Below are 22,634 nucleotides of genomic sequence, written 5' to 3' on the forward strand. Positions count from 1 at the left end.
ACACTGAAACTTAGTGGACATACCTCCTAGAGAATCATTGATCGTTAGTACAGATGTGATATCTGGCACCCTTGAAAAAACAGTGCTTATAATGCTGTTAACAGGCAAATATTATTTTTGACCTACCAGAATCAATTACGATCAATGCTCTGTTTTATACTTTAGTTTACTTTTGTTAATTATAGGGCTGAAAAAAGAACGGTTTGGCCTGAACAACTTATATCCAAATCCAACAAGTTAAACATTAAGATAGATTTTTTGTAAAAAGAGGATGAAGTAAATATTGTCAAAAAAAAGTCCAAAAAGACAATAAACCTATTACATCAGATAAAAGTATATAATGTAACAAGTCAATACTGTGTGTAAATGTTTGATATCCAATCAATCAACATTTCTGGTTAAATAATCATTTAAAAGTATAAAGTTAGTAAAATAATATTGAAAAAAATTATCCTACCTTTCAGCAGCCTGTTTAGCCAAAGTTGCCTGTCTCCGGCGAGCTATAGCTTCATTGTTGATCCTTTTAATCTCTCGACCGCCCGATGATGAAGTATCACCTTCTGATGTATCACTGAAATCTTTCTTTTTTCGTCCTTTATGATTAAAAGTACTGTCGGAGAAATTTTTTAAATTCATCACATGTTCGTTGGGATTTAAGCATTTTAAATGCATGTTATGATTATCCTCATTAGAATGAATTCTCGCCTCGGCTTCGACTTGATGTAATAAATTAACCAAATTTAAACTTTTATTGCTTTTTTTATTACTAATGTCACGTATATAATCATCGTTATCATCATCATCATCATCATCATCTTCATCTACTGAATCGCTGGATTCATCGCTTAAACTTTCTCTTTTAACTGTTGAAGATTTTAAAATTGAATGGAGATCAGAAGTACGTTGATAATTATTATCATTTGATTCCTTTTTTAAAACACTTTTTAAATGTATTACACCATCAGATTCTTTATCTTTTCTATTAATTCTTGGAGAATTTGTTGTTTTTTGTTGTCTTAAAACACTTTTATTATTATTGTTATTATTACTAATATTGGAAGATTTTTCTGAACTATAGTCATCATCATTATTTTCACTATAACAGCCATCAACTGAATTATTATCTTCATTGCTCGCTAATTTTGATGAAACTATTGTGTTCGAACTATTTAAATTAGTTTTTGAACTGCTTTTTTCAGCAATATTTTTTAATATGCCTGAAACTGAACAAATAAAACATAAAGAATTACGTACTTAATAAATAATTTTCTAAATTTACATGTAAAAATATATCTATGATTTTATTCATAAAAAAAAAATTTGTGTTAATCTAGTAGGTGATCTACCTCAGTAGTGAGTTAGTTCTTAGATGGTGCACTGAAATGCTATATTGAAATAAGAAAATAAATAAATAAAATTATAAATACAATCTAACTAAACTTAACCTACGCTCGCTAATCTTGATTAGCGAGCGAAGGTTAGTTATCATCAGTGGTTAGTTTTCACTAACTGCTCAAAGTTAGTCAGCGAAACTAACTTTCACTCGCTAGTCAAGGTTAGCAAGTGAAATGAGCGTAGGTTAAGTTTGGTTAGATTATATTTATAATTTTATTTATTTCAATACAGCGTTTCAGTGGTGCCATCTAAGAACTAACTAACTGCAGCGGTAAATCGTCTACTACATTAATACCAAAAAATGCATTTTATTTTCAATTGCAATAAAAAAAAATTTTATACCCAAAAATTATCAAAAATAAATATAACCAAAAATACTAGAACATAATCTTAAAAACCCTACTTTAACTTAATATTTACTTCTCTATTTGGTTTGTAAAAAAATAAATCAGCAAAACTGATTAATTTTTAAAATAAAATCAAAACTTTTTATTTTATTTATACAAAAAAATAAATCAATTTTGCTGATTTATTTTTTTACGAACTAAAATTTTTTTTAAAATTATGATTCCGATATAAAATTAACTACTCTCCTGTACTTACAGTTACTTTCAATATAAAATAATGATACGAATATAGTCGTAAGAAAAACTCTACTTAAAAATTATTTTTTAAAAAACATGCAGTTAATTTTAAATAATATTTTCATGCAATACAGTCTATAATAATAAAATGTGCAATGTGATATAACTAACAGCCATAAATTATGCTAGACTGTGCAATTTAATTATACTAAACACATTCATATAAAGCAACGAGTACATTATAAACAAATAACACATAAGACTGTAGAAAATAATACGTTGTAGAAAAAGACAAAACAGATGCAAGAACTGTGTATATATAATGTTATACAAATATTATTCTTTCACTGCCAACCCGACATTTTGGCGTTTAAATCATTTTTTCTATATTCATTCAAGAATGACTACAGAGGTGATGCACAATTACAATCAACATACTTCATTTTTTTTTACATGAAAGATGAATATTTAAGGAGTAAAAATTTCAAATTTAAACCCAAAACCAGTTGGATATCACACCAAACTGCTGATTTGATCTTTACCAAAGCTACAATAATATAAAATCTAAAATTTAAATGATATCAAGAACAAAAGGGCTATATTTATCCAGCAGACGACCAGTTCCTATCACACTTGTAAGCATAACTGTCAAATAATGATTTATGTGACAAGAGAACAAATATGCATAAAGTTAAACTTGTAAGATTTATCAGCCAAATGTTATTAGCAATAATAACTTAATACAAAGATGTCACTTATGAAGTGTGGTAATGGTAGACGATTTAGTAAAAAAAGAAGCTTTTGAAAAGATGATTTCATAAAAGGTATTCTTTTACACTTTCATAATTATTTTTTATATTTTTAAAAGTTTTACATTCATCAATTTTTTTTGACAAAATTCTAGGTACAAAAAAATGTCAGGTAGGCATTAAATAATATACAAAAGCTGAAATATTGATCAACATTACAAAAAAAAAAAAAATAGTTTACACGTATTTAACATGTAATCAAATAAAATGAGACGAAATAATTGTTTTACAACATTATTTATGAAGTTCAGATCCAGTCATCATAATCAGACAAAAACAGCAGTCAATACAATAATAATACCAACATAGTAGAGGTTAAAGAAATTTAAAGAATTTTCTGTCAGTAAAATTATTACCACTGTTTTAACTTAAAAATGTGTTAAATTCTCTTCCTAGTTAAATTTCTTGATTGTGAAATCAACATTAATACAAAATATAAACTTAAAAAAAATTTAGTTGATATTTGAAAAAAAAAATTAAGTTTTACAAGAGATTTGGAAATTTTCATTTCTCAGAATTGTTTTTTGGTGCTACTTTAGTATGCGGTCTACCGTCAAGTTTACACTCCAGTCTACCACAACCACAATAGATAACTACTGTGCATACATAATTTGTATATTTAATGTTAATTAGATGAGGTTAGTGAGCGAAGCAAACATTAGGTTAGGTTATAGCTTATAACCCATCTTTTTATCTTTCTTTTTCTGTTTAGCCTCCTGAACCACCGTAAGGTATTACTTCAGAGGATGAATGAGGATGACGTGTACGATTGTAAATGAAGTGTAGTCTTCATTCGTTCATGAGATGTGTGGTTAATTGAAACCTAACCACCAAAGAACAATGGTATTCATGATCTAGTATTCAAATCTGTATAAAAGTAACTGGCTTTACTAGCATTTGAACCTTAAACTCTTGACTTCAAAATCGGCTGATTTTCAATGATGAGTTCATCACTAGACCAACCCAGTGGTTATATCTACATAACCTGACCAAACAAAACCTAATGCTTGCTTCGCTCACTAACCTTGTCTAATTAACATTAAATATACAAATTAAATATGGTACTTGGGAGAAATAATAAGCATTTACTGTTGCACCTCGCACAATGGTACAGTAGACTGCATACACTGCAGCGGTAGACCACATGGTGATGGTAGACTGCATACTAAAGTACCAACCCACCGGGTTGGTCTAGTGGTGAACGCGTCTTCCCAAATCAGCTGATTTGGAAGTCGAGAGTTACAGCGTTCAAGTCCTAGTAAAGCCAGTTATTTTTACACAGATTTGAATACTAGATTGTGGATACCGGTGTTCTTTGGTGGTTGGGTTTCAATTAACCACACATCTCAGGAATGGTCGAACTGAGAATGTACAAGACTACACTTCATTTACACTCATATATATCTTCCTCATTCATCCTCTGAAGAATTATCTAAACGGTAGTTACCAGAGGCTAAACAGGAAAATGAAAAAATACTAAAGTACCACCGTTTCTTCTTATTTATTTCAAGAATGTAATAACTGTTCTAAAGTAAGGATGAACAATTAAATGAATCCCGCTCATTAAAATTTCTTTATTTTTGTATTGGATCAATAGGTGTACAAACTGAAACTTCACAAAAATTCTTCGATAAGCTATGCAAAACAGCATATTCTGATATATGTGGATATTCATATAGACATCCACATATTGTGATTCCATAGTAATAAAATAAGATGAATGAAAAAAAAATTTTTTTATGTTTTAAAGTTATCATATTATTTCTTTAATTGAGTAATAATATTAACACAATTGTAAGTGATGATTGCAAGTTTTATCATAATAGCTCCATAATAATATAATTACCAATAAATCCTTCAGCAAAAACTAATTATCAATCTTACGTAATATGTTAATACATTCAATTTGAGTTTTGTTAAAATTCATTTACAAAAATGCTAAGCTGTACAAAATCAAAGCACCTTTTTTTTTTATATTAGGGTAATTAATTATGTGCGAAGGTGAAAAAAAATTTGTTTCACATTATACTATAACTTAATATAAAAGCTCAATAACGATAAAACCAGTTCTCAGGCTGATAAAATTTACATATAGCAAAAATACTATTAGGTCATGCACAACTATCTTTGTATTAATACAGTCCCTTCATAAAAACCAAATCAGTTTATAAAATTAATCGGTTGTTATGTCTTTCAATAACTACAATTTGAAGCTATAATAGTTAATGAATGATTAATTTGATAAACTGATTTGATCTTGTCATAATACACAAATACACAAAGTTATTATATATAAATAATGACAGTGTATTAACAGACTGGATTAATGTAACAAGATTTTAGAATAACTAAAGATGAGTATGTGAATTTTTAAAGGCCTCACTGTGTAGTAAAATTAATTACAAAGGGTTATTCATAATAAAGTCAACTGAAATTTATTATTGAATATTACATGAATACGTGATCATAAAAACCCAGTTATGTCTTTCAATAACTACAATTTGAAGCTATAATAGTTAATGAATGATTAATTTGATAGATTGATTTGATCTTGTCATAATACACAAAGTTATTATATATAAATAATGACAGTGTAGTGTTAACAGATTGGATTAATGTAACAATATTTTAAAATAACTAAAGATGAGTATGTGAATTTTTAAAGGCCTCACTGTGTAGTAAAAATAATTACAAAGGGTTATTCATAATAAAGTCAACAAATTTTGTAACTTAAATTTATTATTGAATATTACATGTATACATGTATAAATGAATAGTTAATTACAAAAAAATTATGTACAACCTAACCTAACTTTTAACTATTTAATCTTTTGATTTACTAATTTCAGTGAAGCAAGTTATTTATGAAACATTACTGTGACGTTAATTACAAATATGAAATTAAATGAATTTCTGAATACGTACAAAATTAGCAAACATAACCTAACGGATACTTTGCTTGCTAACCTTGTCTAATTTAAAAACTATGGCAGAGCAACTCTTCTTTTTTGTATATTTACAATCAGCACTGTGAAAACAACAACATATGCCAAGATTATTGACTTTAGAATGCCTGTCATCTTTCTAAATAATTAGACAGTTAACTATTGTTATTATTCTAAATTGTCAGAGCACAATGAGGCCGATGAAACCTTTAATTAAAATTAAAAACTATTAACAAAACTCCAAAGAAGAAATCCACTTATAAGGTCAGGAGATCTTGATGGTTAGGACACGAGGTTATAATAACTATTCCAGCGAATATTGAAAATTCTTATTTTCAAAATTTCACCCTTCAATGTGAGAATTAGACAGATACATCTAATTTTAAAGAATGTTACTTTAATTATCAACTGACTGATGATATAGTAATGGCATTGACAAAAAAGATGGTCAATAAACATGCCTTTTAAAAAATGTTTAAAAGAAATTCAATTTAATACTGTTCTTTAATATACTAGAAATTCCTTTGGATTCTTGTTCTGGAGATACAAATTTTGTTATTAATTTATCATGGATATAAAATTCAGCTCAATCTGATACATGCAACTTCACACAAAATATTTTTCAGTATACCAAACATTTCTGTAAGTTTTTATTACTAAATTCAAATCAGGCAACTTTCTTATCCAGTTCAAGGGCTTGCAACAAGTTTGCAGTTTGTAAGATACAAAAGCTGCTGTGTGAGAATGTGCTAGACTACCAGATGAGAAATTCCAAGTTGCTTACACACTTCGTTCATTAATATACATAATCTTTTCATACGGACATCCTGAACTCGTTTCAGTATGCTTTATTACTTTCATAATATGTTATATTACTTTTTAAAAAATGGCTATGCACTTAACAACTGTTTATACCAGTTATAAAATGTACAGATGATTAATCCCTATTAAATTTATTCAAACATTATTGCTAAACTGAAACTCTATAATTTGTTTCACAATAAGTAAACAAACAGAAAAATTTCTAAATAAATGACTTTTTTTAATAAAACTAAATAGTTCACTCCTAGTAATGTGTTTAGTACTGTCAGTAATGCTAAGCAAAGGGTAACAGTAATTTTTCTTTAATTCTATCAACTTCCATTATAAATAACCCTATATTCCTAATAAAGGTTGATAGACAGGGAATGGAATGATTCATCAGAACAATGACATTATCTTCTTCTTCGGATATAAATAAAAAAAAAAAAAATATATATATATATATATATATAAATAAACTGTAATAGGTTTTTAAAGGTAAGTAGTAGGTGGGTAAAATTCTGATATTGTAGGAAAATATAACATTTTTCAGTCCTGACTAAGACTGTAAACTACACTCCCCCACAATCTGATGTTTCCATAAAATATGAGGCTCAAGAGATGCCAGGCTAATAGAAACTACACTTTTACATATACAAATGTAAAACTACAGATTTACATTGCTTGTAAAATATGGTAGAAAAAAATGGTAACTTCTACATCAGAAAGTACCAATTTACTTTCATTTATAATAGAAAAAAAATATAGGAAAAAATTTAATAAACAAAATCTAATATTTAAAAAAAATAAAATTTTAATTTATATGTATCCAAAATTAAAAAATCTAAAACAAGAAACTCTTTAACACTTTTTTTACAACTACAAATTATTTATGTCTACAAAATAAATGCATGATTTTTTTTCAATACCATATTTTTTTTTAGAAATAAACCACAGCATTATAAATTCAATAACGTAATATAATTTCACAGATGTAGTAAAATAATTACAGAAGAAATAAGGATACAAATCGATTAAATTATAAGTAGCACTTAAGAAAATTGCACCAACAATTTTGACAAACTTTGACAGGATATGTAAAAATTTAACTTCAAATATTTTCAAATACATTGTTGTTAAACAATAACATAACCTCTATTATAACTGTAAACAAAGAGTGAAAAAGGTACAAAATGAAATGTCAATAAGCTGAATTTGAATTTTTATACTTCTATAATTTTTAACAGTTTTTCATAGTTTTATGTTATTTAAACTTGACAACTGTTTTTATAATTTTAAATATACAATAATTTTGTGTCAGTTGTGTCAACTGTACAAATGAAACAATCAAGTGTAAACAATCAACTGTAAAAATGAAACAAGTACATAATTAAGGACACTGATGTCCAAACTTGTACACAAATTACTGAAAAAAATCAGTGAAGAAGTTTTGCAAAACACTAATGAAGAGTGTTTTACTAATGAAAATGATGAAGATGACAAAGATGAACTGACTTCAAAAACATTTACAGCAGAAAATAAACACTGCACTAGATGTTTATTAAAAGAGCAAACACAAGGTTAAGGTAGTAGTCTTTACAGCTTTACATTTAATTGACTGTACTACAGAAACCAGGTCTGAAATAATTTAAAAATTTTTATTAAAATACAATGAACTTTAGAATGTTTTTAACTTAACTTTTTCTTAAATATTATTATCTGATGAACTCAAGATTACGTAATGCTAAATGCACTATATTTATAAAATAAAATTTATTAAAAATGTAGAAATTTAGCCAATTTTTTTATTTAAATAACCTCCTCTATAACCTTCATACCACATTATTTGTCACCTCAAAATTATTTTTCTAAAGTTTAAACTTATTGGATTACACATGTGTGTGCGTGCGCAGACCTGTTTATAACATCCTAAATTGCAAAAATTTTAATAAATTTATAAAGAGAACTTTTCTTTGCTATTTACGATATTAATGTATTGGTATTATCAACATGATTGACAAAGCAATAGTGTAATGAGAATAACATAAAATCAGTGTTAACAATGCAGTTAGCCTCATATTCAAGTAAAATAACCAAATTAATTAGATGGAAGTTTAAAATATATATCTTTTTTATAAGCTTGTCTATAATAAAAAATTAATAACTAAATTGCCACTTTCCGGTACATTAATATAATAATTACTGATGTTCAAAATTCTATTTTATCATACAACATAATGAAATAAATTACATTTTAATTTAATTTATTTTTACTTACATAAATCATAAATGCTAAACATAATTACTATTCATCAAAGCTACATGAAAATATACGACATTAGCAATAAAAAAATAAAAAAATTAAGCAAAAGTTATTACTTCTATAAAATACTTTGATTATTAAAATAGGAATAGGTTAAAAACAGCTGATTATATATATTTATATAATTATATATATAAAATTAAAATTAAATATAATTTATAAGAAATTGAAAATTAAAAACTCTACAATTTATTAAAAAAAAAAAAGAAAAAAAGCTGTATGCAAAATAAACACATTTTAATCTTTACCAATATTTATTTTGACTTTTAATTAAAAAAAAAAAAAAACAAAGACAGAGAGGAAGATTGGTAAAATAAAAAAAAAGGGTTGGAAATATGAAGTACAAATGATCATCTAAGTTACTAATAAATGGTTATTCATCAGTAAGGAGCGATTTATATTTTATGATAGTAAATATAATTCTATTTATTTTTTGAGCATTAACATCCTTATACCTGATTACAGTTACTATATGAGAGAGAATTTTATATCGTATGAAAAATGTCAAAACTGACCATGTTTGAACCTATCTTCCGGATGAAAGACGGAGATGCTACCACTCTACCACAGAATCACCCAGAGCAATGTATTCGATGTGATAAATATTTTTAATAAGAGTCATTTAAAACCACATATTTATTTTCAACTATCAATTACAAATGTAACAAATTAATAATTGTGATTAAAAAGTATAAATAATTGTCTACATATAAAATGTCGTACGTTGTAACATGTTTCAGTATAAATGTATGAGATATTATTAATTAAGGTATTATTGAGAATTTGTTTGTACTGCATACACTTATGTCATGTTAGTCAATCGTGTGGAATCACATAGAAATACAATATGCACAAATTTTTCAAACAATTAAAATTATCTATTGATAGTGGTTTTTTGAAAGGTGAAATTCATCTTGTTTTATAACTAAACTAATAAAAATATATTTATATAGATTAATGAAAGTACTGAATAACAATTACTGCATATAAATATAGGTAGCAAAATTATAGATGAAAACAATACAAATGATGTTCGGAATGCTTTCAAAATAAACTGAATTGTTGATCAAAGAAAAATTTATTGTTAGTGAATATGTGATGTAATCAAAACATATATATCCTAATGTAGAAACAGAAGGATAGTTTATAGGTGAAATAAAACATATAACAGTTGAATATATATTTTTTAAAAGCAAACAGTTAGAAATTATTATTATCTGAGAAACATAAACGGAATTCCAAAATGTTTTGTACTATGAAAACCTCTCAAAAAAAGTAAAAAAGACAATTTTAACAACAATAAACTATAAAAAAAGAAAAAAAGTTTGAAAATATACAAAATACCACAGAATTTAAAATAACAACTGTAATATAAGGACTAGACTGCATGTAAAGAAATAAATAATGTAGTTATTGTACAGAATGCTATGAGAAATGTAAACCAGTTGAAGTTAACTTGGACATCATGATACGATCGGATGATATATGATGGAGTAAAGTAAATTTAGAATGTATAAACTTTGAATACAGAAGATGGACAGTTGAAATTAACTAAGAAGTAGGCTAATCAAGACATTACAAAAAAAGAATAATTGTCAGAATAAAAAAATACAATTTGTCCATTACGATTTTTTGAAATTTTTGTCCATTAAGAGATCATAAAAAAATATAAATAAAAAAAGTTTTATAAAAGCAAAGAAAATGTTAAAGATTTCGTTTTTTAAGGCCCATCTCGATGCTAAACTATTAATATATGAAAAGAATATAAGTGGATCATGTCTGATGTTAAATAACTTGGTGGTCATGTCAAAACCAATAAATTAATGTGATAAATGCCAAATCTAATGTACAAAAATAAATCAAGGAAAAGGTGAAGGATAAAAAGTAAACATGTCAAATGCTTCAATTTTAAATGCCTAATCCAGCATTTAGAGTGATATTACTGTCACAACATACCAGTAGTATTTGATTAATCCTTGCAAAATCAAGAGATGGCACTCATACTATACTGTACAGGTCATTCATTATTAGTATCCCGCATCTCTGCTATAAGCATAACAAAGTTTCAGTCAAATATATTCATAATTCCATTGTTTGAGTCGATCAAGTATTGTGATTTGTGAAAATTGGGCGAAAGAGAATTGTGTGTGTGATTAAACATTACTTTCTGAAAGGCAAAACCAGATTTGGACTGATCACAGGTACACAAATGGCAGTGTATGTTTCAGACAACCTGATGAGGTCGTAACTGCAGAGAATATTGAAAAAATTCATGATGTGGTGCTAGAGAATAGAAAATTGATAGTGATTATATACATCTAATATGAATAGATGCATAATATTTTACATTTTCAAAAATTTTACACAACGTAGGAGCTGCGTTTGTTCACAACTGATCAAAAGTGTGAGTGAGTAAACATCTTTAAATACAATTAAATGCCTAATCCAGCACTGGGCTGTTTCAATGTAATCGAGAGGAATTTTGTGATTTCATAGCTGATGAAACTTTGATACATCAATACTGACCCAAAACTCAGAAATGTCAAAACAATGAATTGCAGTTGGGAAATTCACTCCGAAAGAGGTGAAACTGTTTTATAAGTAGGAAGGAAAGGTGACGGCCACTGTCTTTTGGATTGCTTGCAGCATAACCTTCATTGACTTTGTGGAGAAAGGTAAAAAGATAAATAGGCAATATTATATGCCTGCTAGATCATCTAAATGAAGAAATAAATCTGATGAAAAAGAAGTTTTTTTCACCAATAGAATGAACCCGCTCACTCTCCTGTGACTTCAATAGGACTTTAAATAGCAAAAGCAAATGTGTTTGAATTGCGCTATGAAATTCTTCTGCATCTCCCCTATTCACTGAACTCAACACCTTCTAGCTACTATGTGTTTCCAAGTATGAAAAACAAGCTTACTAGAAAGGAAATTTATGTGAAATGATAAAGTTATTGGCAAAACATCTATCTACTTTAAAGACTGAATAAATCATACTACAAAGACAGGATCATAAACCTTAAGCATCTTTGGGGTAAGTATACAGACTTGAAAGGAGATAATGATGAGAAATAAAAAAAGATTTTCCCGAAAAACTGTCTTCTTTATTCTAAAAATACAAAAAAATAATTAACTAGTATCCTTATCTGCTATAAAAAAATTTAACATAAGCACTAGTTAAAAATAAATATAAGTAACAAAAAATTCATACCTAAAATACCAGAAGCAGTTTTGGATAATGTTGAAACAGAAGATGAAGACATTCCTTTAGCCGTTGTTACTTCTTCAGTAGTAACAGGCTGAGTTCTAAATCTAGCAGATTTACGTGATGTTATTGGTATGTTTAATTTATCGCTGACCATTTTTTTGTTGAATAATTTAACACGTTCAGCCAAACTTAATTTACTAGGATCATCTTCATCATCTTCACCTCTAGGATTATGACCTTTGTTGCCATCCTCTGTTGGTTATTTTTATTTGAAGATAGAACAATAAGATAAAAAAAAACAAAAATAACAGATCATGCAGTGTGGAAGAAATAACACGACCAACAACCATAAAATATAATAAAAACAATAATAATAATATCATGCTTAAAATAATATATTTAATTATATTATAATATGCATAATTTATCATGCTTCAAACATCAATCATAACACTAGAAATAAATTTAAGTTATTAAATGTGTTTCACGATGCAATCGTTTTTATCTTAAAGTTGAGACAAAATTAATAATCATATTCAAAAGCTAATCTTTTATTTCTATATTCAATGTAGTAACATAATAGAAAAAATAAAATTATAAAAATAAAAAGGTAACATTTTAAAAATTTGCTTAAGAGGCACAATATCACTAGATACAGTCACTATGGACTATGTTTCTGGTAGTGACTTGAAATGTATTTCTGTTATTATGTAAGATATGGCAGAAGCTGTGTCATTGAATCTTTAAGAGAGTTAAGATAAAATTAATTATTGTATTCATATATGAAAGAAGGGAAACTGAAATGATTTTATTTGATTTACTAAAATTAATTTTTTTTCACTTACTTCTTTTTGGTTTGTAGAGATCTCTAATTCTTCAAAACAAACATTTTTTTCTTATTTAACATACTAATTAAAAAAAAAAAATTTAAACTGTGGAGATAGATATTTACTATCTCAATTATTGAAATAGAAAAAATTAATCTGCTATTATTACTACGTACTGGTAGATAATAAAAGTACTATTCAAATTTTTACTTGTTCATTGATTATATTTTAATTGCAGTTTTAATTATATTATGTATATATTTTCTATGTGTGAGGGATTTAAATTTGTTATAACTGATTTCTAAAATTGACGTATTTTCTAGACTAGAAAACATATTTTCATATTTCCTTACATTATCGTATAATTAGATTTTTTCTATTATTATATTTATAACTTATGAAAGTGTTTTTCTTTTTTAAAGTTCTATTTGTCATTATTATGCAGAATTTTTTTTCTCTGATACTATTTTATAGATACCCATTATAAATATTAAGGTTAGATTTATTATTTTTTTTCTATGGCTGTATTATAGCATTTGAATTATGTGGCTGAAACCTGTATCATAATGAGGGTCATTATAAAATAGATTTTCATAATGATACAGGTGTTTAACCAATCAAAAGCCTATACTCTTTTCAACCACTGACCAATCAGAAGCGGGTATTGTTTAATGTATCAGCTGTTTTTTTCTTTGATTTTAATCCAATATAGTAGTTAACAAGCAGAGGTATATGAAAGTACACTGATAGGAAACTGTTAAACTTCTATATTAAACTGTTTATCCTTCTCAATTATATTAGATTCTGAGAAAGAATTATCTTTAATACTGATAAACATTAAAGAAAAGGCATTAGTTACGACAACATATTGCGCCATAGGAATTTATTGTTTAATACACTCTTTGAAAAAAAAAAAAAATACTCCATAAATGATGTATTCCATCATTAATTTAAACCAATAATCCCAGTACTCTCTTAGCCATAGAAAAAATACAGTATGAAACTCTACAATGCCCATTAATACACTTTTGTGAAGTTTACGACACAAGCCAAGGTTTGGGTTGTAACTTCACACTCGTGTATTAATGGCTATCATTATAGGCTTGTTGCATAATGTAATATTGTTAGTTTTAAAGCAAGTTAAATTGTGAAAAAGAACATAATTATAAGGATTACAATTTAGATTTAAGTTATCGGTGGGGACAAAAAAGAAAAAGCAGTAAGATTTTACTTCTGGGTAACAGATAAAAATTGGTACTTGGAGAGGTGACATGTAAAATCAGCTGATAACATTTTTTTTGTCAAGTTTTCTTTAAATTTCAATTTTTAAAACTACATACTAAGTAAAAAACTTACTACAATTGTCACAAACTTAAAAAAAAAACTCTTTTTAGTGGATTTTTCTTTGCAGTTGTTTGTCTTACGCATTATTTTTTAAAAGATTTTTTTAAATTTTAAATAAGAGTATGCCAATTAAAATGTATAGTACGAAAAAAACCGGTTTGTAAAAAAGAAAAGAAAACTGCGTTTTGATAAAAATATTAATAAAAACTACAAAACAATTAAAGAAAATTACTACTGAACATGATCTTAAAGATCTGTGAATGCATGAATATATATTATTTATAACCCTTGTTTATCCATTATCTTGGATATCATGATGCTATAAAAATCAGCATTAAGCAATGATGATGACAAAAAACAATTTCCAGCTTGTACAAATGTATGTATGTATTCTACGTAATATTTTGTTTTTAAAAAAATATCCCTTTAATTTATAAAGCAAAAGTCATACAATAGAACCAGAACTCAAAATTCCTCAAAAACAATCAACTAGAATATTGCACATTTATTTACTTCCTTTTTTAAGCAACTACAGGCTAACTGCCAAATTACAGCCACTGAGAGATAGATTTGTGTAGTGTGTGAAAAATGCCTTATCTAACTGAGATATGAGCCCAGGACCTTCTGAATGAAAGGAAGAGATGCTATCATGGAGGTCTGCAGATTTATGTATAATTTAGAAACGTTCAGTCTTAGTTTCTGATAACAGAGTGCTTACAGACTGACCATAGATTTTATTTTCCTTTCCAAAGTCCGCACAATAAACCTAAACTCAATCGTTGAAATGCTTATTGGCTGAAACCAGACCTTCAAATCCCCCTAAAAAAACTTGTACATAAATAAATAAAAAAATATATAGGTTGAATTATAAATCTATTTTTTTTAAAATGGTTAAAAAATTTATAATCCTTATTTAGAAATAGAAATGATTAACAGTTAAAAACAGATTCCCTGATCATCTCGTGTGCAAATTAACATTACAGCAATTTCATTATTATTAATTTTTAAAACTTAAAAGAATTTAAACAAAAATAAAAAACAAAATTATAAATATTAATTAATACATATAAAAAATGTGTAAAACTTTTGAACAAAAGGAATAAATAGTTAAATTAAGTTAAATTCCTAAATCATGTAGACATGCTTTCAGGAGATTTTTTTAAAAGTTATCTATTTTCACCTTTAGTAGTTTCATACAGGCACTGTTAAAAAAAAAGAACAGCTATACCCATAATATTTATGGAGTGTAATAACAATAACTCTGAAAAAATCTTTTGAAAGTATAATTCCGCACAGTTAAAAAGTAAAAGTTTTAAAATAAATTTCATTACAAAAACATGAATATTTATAAATTAAAATGAAGTTTTGTTACTGGTTTGTTTAATTTTAATTCTTAAACGTATCTTTAAAATTAATCATTAAATAGAAAATATTCATTTTAAGTATTTACCAAATTAGTAACCAGTAATATTTAATGAGAAAATTGTTTATTTAAACTATTCATTAAATTCATTGGAACTGAGTCATTACTAAATAAACTATGTACAAAAAACAACTTCAATTATTGAAATTAATAATGCATTGTAAAAAAAATAAATGCAGTATCTGTAAAATAATGGTGGGGGGAGGGGTTAAAACAATCATAGTTTTGGAACAAAGCTTGAAAAGACATGGTGGACAAAACAAAATGAAGAAAATTATCCAAGTTTTTGATACATAAAAAGTTCTAGCACATATACATTGTCTTTCAAAGTCAATAGATGCATGAAGCTTATTAGTCATCATGATTATGGTGCAGAAGAAGGTTCAATGTGTTCTGTAGATTGCTAAGTTTGAGTCTGTTACACTTGTTATTTGTTTGAATCTGTTAAACTTGTGTTCAACAATGAATCTCCACACAAAAATAAGATACCCTGATAGGACAAATGACTTAAAGAAATGGACAACCTATTGAAGCCATATGAACAAATTACTTGCACAGATTGAAAATATCAGTGCAGAAGTGTTCTATCCAAAAATAACTCTTCATAACATTTAAAAAAATGATTATGCTTTACCGGTTAATTCCAGTGTTACATAAAATTTATACACAGGAGAAAGACATTCTGAACAGGCTAGATTTTGGTGAGTAATTTTTATACAAGTTTAAAACTATGTTTCATGTTTCAGGATGAGTACATCAGCATAATGTTTAACTATGAACACGGTAGAGTTACTGTTTCCCTGTAACAGGAAACAACTTCAAGGATATGCTAAAAAAGAAAAAAAGGTATGCAGTGTCTTGAATACCATAAAATTCTATTCTCCAATTAGATGGAGCACCTTCATATTTTACCCCTTTTGTATGGGAATACATAAACTAAACATTTTCTTAGAGCTGAGTTGAATGACAAGGGTGTTTAGCCTCCACGGTCTCTGGTTCTTTTCCGTATAGATTTTTATTTATGCTGTTATGTAACAGCATAAGTATTCTCTATCTCTGTAAAAGTAAGAGAATGGATAACTGAAGCTGTTTCGTCTATCAGATTGGATGTTCTCTGTCATGTAAGGCAAGAGGTTGAATATGTCTTGATGCACTGTAGGACAACTATACTGTGTTCAGTGTAAGAGCTACCGTAGCTATTGTTTGCAGTGGTGAGATTTTACTAAAGCATATATAATCGTGTTAGTGCAGTAATGTACACTGGGTGACTTAATTTGCTAGTCCTCACCAGTATTTATAATACTTTATTGGTTATCATGCTTTTGTCAACAGTGATATAATTTTATAACTTTAACTGCCATGCAATTAATTTATAAATAACTCGATTCAGTCAGTGGCAAATGAAAACATCAACTAATAAACGGAACATTCGTAAATTATTTACTTAACTGTATGCGTATCTTTTGAGACAGTATATTACATCACATCGTTTGTTTACAACAGGATAGCTGTTCAAGTGAATCGAATATAAAAAGAGTTCATATCAAAATCTACTAGACAGGTAAGAATTAAAAAAATTTTCTCTTAATTTTGATAAATATACTTCATATCACTGTCATTCTTTGTTCTAAAACTATGACTATTTGAAACCCCACTATTATTTTATGGGCACATGCATATCCAGTAAGAAAATAACAAATCCCAGTAGAAAAAACAAATTGTTCAGAATTGATTAAAATTTTCATGACAAGTATCTTGTAAGTAAAGGAATGTTTGCTAACTAAGACTTATTTTAAAATTTGTCATCAATTTGTAGACATATATATTCTGTTGTCACACCATATTATATTAGTGGCGTTATGTTACTGTTATTTATTTTATATGATCAATCTCTATTGACCTATTTAATTGTTTAAATTATTTACATTAACGCTAGCATAATATTTTTAATACTCTTCATGATTTTAATTTATAAGTGCTAAAATAAACAATTCTACCATTGTGAAGTTGGAACTGTAATTAGGTTTAACTAATTCTGACATGGAAATATATAACAAATAAGATATTTATAGGTCAAATAGTATCAAAGAAAAAAAAAAATTAATGACAAAGTTGTGAATTTAAAAAAGACAAGATAACGGTAATGAAAAAGAATATAGTGGTCCCCCAATGATCTGATGGGATTTTACATCTCAAATTTTTTGATTATGCAACTACTATCAATACAGATACATATTACAAAAGTAAAAAAAAAATTTACATCAACTATTACAAAATATAAAAGACATGGTATTCTGTCCAGTATGTTTTTAAACAATAACACTCAGCATTGCACAGAAAATAGAATTGTTCAAGAACTGCAAGTAATTTACCAAGAAATCCTTTTTCCTACAGGACAAACATCAACAGTTATCAATATTTGCTGTATCTTAATTGATAACAAACATTCTTGATCAATCGATGCTTTCTCAATGGACAGATTCTCTGATTTTTTGTAATGGACAGAGTTATTCCTTATGGAAACCTGAACCTACTTTTCCTGGAAGAAAAGTTGTAAGTCTAACATTTACATTCTTTAGTAATGTACTACTTACATTCTTTGGATTCAAAATACCTTATTCTTTCTGTGACAACAGATTTAAGGAAAGTATACCTGCTATTGGAAATGATCCTTATGATAATCTATAATTTACCTTCATCATGATCTTGCTTTGTTACCCTATTACTTATCCTGTGGATAAATATCACATGATCTCTGTCCTTAGAGATTAATTATTGTATTCTTTCTATCAGGAATTGGACAAAAAGCTCTAACAGTGGCTTCTGAGTTACTTTTGAGTAATGTTGGGCCGCTTTCTCTTCTCTACACACATTTATACAGGCAGTAATAATCTACATAACATTAAATTAGGTAATTTATTGATTGAAAATATTTAGAAAGTTATTAATACAACAATTTTACTATTTAGACTGTTATTATTTACAATGGTTTTCTTCTTTTTTTCTTAATAATACCGTACTTTTTAAAAATCTGTTACAACAAATTAAAGTTGTAGTTGTAAAATTAAGGTTACAAAAAAATAATTTTTCCTTAATAATTAATAAAATATGAATATTAATTTAAATTATATTAATACAAAAACAAATAAAAAATCAAGTTTTAAGTTTTATATTTTATTGAAAATTGTTTCACAACTAAAAAGTAAAAATAAAAATAAATAAAAGGAAACAGAAAGAAAATTACAAAAAAGTAATTAACAGTATGACCGATTAAAGAATATTAATTAATTACACAATTAATAAATATAAATCGGAGAATGTTGTTCACAATGCACAGAGATAATAATGATTTGTAAAATGTTAGGTGAAGCGTCAGTTTAATGTTCAATAAACACAACATCTGAGTAAAATATGCACATTTTTTAAAATGCAGTTTATTCATATAAGCTTGAATATGATAAAAAATATTTAAAGAGAGTTGAACAGGGAATCTGAAACTGTTAAAAAATAATATTTAAAATTATGCATTTTTATTATATAAAAAATAAATTTAAAAAAATGCATAAGTAGTGTAAGTGGATTGTTATATACACTTTAAAAATGTTACGTGGCATTCAGAAAAGAAAATTGAGAATTATACAACAAGCATTGTTTATTTAATATTAATAATTAAAAGTAAAATAATTAGAATTCAGGTATTACAAAAAAATATCAAAAATATTATTTTAACTTGCATTTAGCATGATAAGGTGAGTGATAAAACAGAATTATTCCTGTCCTTAGCATAATATGGTATTACTTGTACTTTAAAAGCATTCATCTACACAGCTGTGGTTATCTTTTTCTTCTTATATAAATGATTTTAAAATTATGTAGTAACATTATTTTCTTCATATTAATAAATATTTTTACAGTTACAAATAAAATGAGCACACCCCATTAGTATAATTTTTTATATAAATTGTGAGCCATTAATAAAATGAATAACGAACAATTCAGAAGTTTTGATGAACAGTTTAAAAACTACTGTTGTTAAACTTTTTACCTTAAGATTTATAAGTATAATCCTTAATTACCTGTAAGTTTTATTAATACTCATTTATGAAGATACAAGAAGTTAAGTTAAGGTAAAAAAAAAAAAACAACACTTCTTAATGAAAATGGGAGTAACTTAGAGACTTACTAATATCGTTATGAAAAGTGACCAAAAAACCTTTACTGAATAAACCTTTTTCCTCTGTATTGTGTAATGATATATGCTTAGACATGTTCTAAAAGATTTTTACTTATGTAAACTGAGTTAGTTACTGAATTTTATGTAAATAGAAATAGTAGTATTTTAAAATAATAACAACAAAAGGCATAGAGTGAAAAAAATCTATTAGGCTCTCAATATGTTACCATCGCATCTTAAAACTGAACTAAATCATAAATCTTACGACAAAATGGAACAAACTTTAGGGGTAAAGGAAAGGCAATTATACACTTCTCTTAATTGTATTTGCTTTGGAATACAGTGAGTTATGTTTATTTATTAATTATTCTTTGACAGGTATTTATTCTATTACAAAAATATGTTTATGTTATCAATAAAATGACAAAATCTTGGGACATGATCCTAGAAACTGTCAAATAAGAAGGCATAACGCTGCAGTTCTTTATAACAATATACAATTTTACAATTTTGATTAATATAAAATCTCTGTTGTATTTCTTAGACGCATGACAGTAATACATATAACAAAAGTACATTTACATTTAACCACAAAACTATTGTAAAACAATTACAGTAAGCATATCTAAATTTTATTGTTGATAAAAGCAACTATATAAAATTATTCCCAAAGTTACCCTTATAATAAATGTCCCTACATAGAAAAAAGTAAACATCAGATAAATTCTAATCACAACTAGGCGATAAAATAAAACCTTCTGTATAGTAATCTAACAAAATATTTTAAAAATGTCTAGCATTATGAATTCTACTAATTTAACAATTATGGTACTTAATTTTGCAAGGACTTTAAAGAAAAACTAAATAAAAAAAACCTGAATTATTATCAACCGTAAATATTTACACTTCTCAACCGTAAATATTTATACTTCTAACAAAAAAGCAGTGTTTTGTGAAATAAAACAATCTCAAACAAAAATCTACCGACAATTATTTCAAAATATCAAAAAATTTACTTCCAGATCAGAAGGGTATATTGTTTATGTCATGCACAAGTAGCAACATATAGATAGAAAACTTTGATTTAAAGACATGCAGTGCTACACTTATTTATTTATAAGCAAATTTTTAAGCTAAACATAACAAATTTACAAAATGTATTCTTGTACGACAGATAAATTCCTGAATTACTACTACATAAATTTTGAGTTGTTTGCAGCAAAGTCCTAATTTACATCATTATTTTATATGAATAATAAAGTTGGATTTACCAAAACATAAACAAAATTACTAATCTTGTTTGTTTATAAAACTATTTTAAAATTATTTTTATATTATTTTTACAATTATTTTATGCTTTTCATTATTTTTATGCTTTCATTACTACTTTTAATAAATTATTGAACCATTTAAAAAATCTTCCCACCGATTTATTTGAAATAAAATTAAAAAGATGGTTTTTTTACAGAAAGAATATTACTTGGTCGATGGATTTTTAATAATATTTTAATATTTAGGATCTTCACGTATTTACGTTTAAATTATTTTACGAGCTTTCATTTTAAGTAAACAATATGGACTTTAATCCAATTTACTTTTTATTTTATAATTCATTATTTATTTTGTGATAGTACTCTGATCAAGTCTGCACCATGTTTCCCTTGATCCATTCAGGTTAATGCTGGAACAGTTCCTTTATAAATCGGTGGAATAATATAGTTACTGCTTCCCGACATGATCTATATATTATTATTATTATACTGATCAGAATAAAACATTTTTTTTTATAGTGGACATAAAAAAGATGTAAAATTTGTTTACACCATGTGTTTTAATGACACTATTACACATGTACACAATTTCATAACTTTGATTAATGGGATAAAAAAGAAAGATTTTTGAATTAAAACTGGTAGGAATATTGGCCATCCTCTGTAAAACAATCACTGCACAATGTCCGACAGACAAATTTATAAGCGGTCTAGTTGAAAGGTGCCCTTGGACAGTTTTTGTCACCATAAATGCTCTATTAACGAACTGCAAGTTCTCCGGATGTTGGAAGGAGGCCAGATTGGTCTTCCTTCCAAAACCAGGCGCAAAAACAAGTGGGGGCATTGCTTACAGACCTCTGTGCCTAATTAATACCTTAGGCAAGTTGTTCTGCTGAGAGGCTAGGGATGAGTTAAATCCTGAGGGTGGGCTATCCTGAGGGTGGGATTCACTAAGGGGAGGTCCACCATAGATACAATAATGGATATGATGGACTGGGTGAGAGACAGGGTGGCGAGCACGCGACACGTAGGTGGATACCGCTGAAAATTTTACTCGGCGTGAAAAACTACATTTACCAGTGTGCTGTGGCCAGTTGTTATGGATTCATTGAGGAAGAGGGGTATCAGCAAATACCAGCTGTCAACACTAAACAGCTCCCTGTCAGAACGGAAGTTGACTGGAGACACTGAGGATGGGCCCGTTGAATTTAATATGTATGGTGGTTGCTGCAATGTTCTGTTTTGGCTCAATTTTATGGAACACAGTTTATGATGACCTTTTGAGGACTGAGCTCCCAGGTGAAAATCCATATGTGGATGACCTGGCACCGTTGGTGGCAGGTCATACTGAAAATGAGGTGGAGGAAACTGCAAATAATGTTATATGCAGGATAAGTGATGGCTGAGAACAAGGAAAATGTCTCTGGCCCTGAACAAGACATCTGTAATTGCTGTAGTGGGCAGGAGAAAACTGAGAGAATTGGCAGTGATGGTGGATGGCACCAGAAGAGCAGAATCCAGAACTGG

At 27.2% G+C, this 22,634-nt stretch overlaps 1 protein-coding gene across 1 annotated transcript in view; it reads right to left on the reverse strand.

Moving 5' to 3' along the window:
- LOC142327040 (uncharacterized) overlaps window positions 1–22,634 on the reverse strand; it is a 520,738-nt gene that overhangs the window by 201,946 nt on the left and 296,158 nt on the right. The window contains exons 12-13 of the mRNA XM_075369808.1: window positions 12,072–12,320; window positions 458–1,223 (exon numbers count right to left, since the gene is read on the reverse strand). Coding sequence (XP_075225923.1) covers window positions 458–1,223; window positions 12,072–12,320 — 1,015 coding nt within the window. The remainder of the gene's footprint in view (window positions 1–457; window positions 1,224–12,071; window positions 12,321–22,634) is intronic.

The sequence above is a fragment of the Lycorma delicatula genome, chromosome 6 (genome assembly GCF_047948215.1).
Source record: "Lycorma delicatula isolate Av1 chromosome 6, ASM4794821v1, whole genome shotgun sequence".
NCBI lineage: Eukaryota > Metazoa > Arthropoda > Insecta > Hemiptera > Fulgoridae > Lycorma > Lycorma delicatula.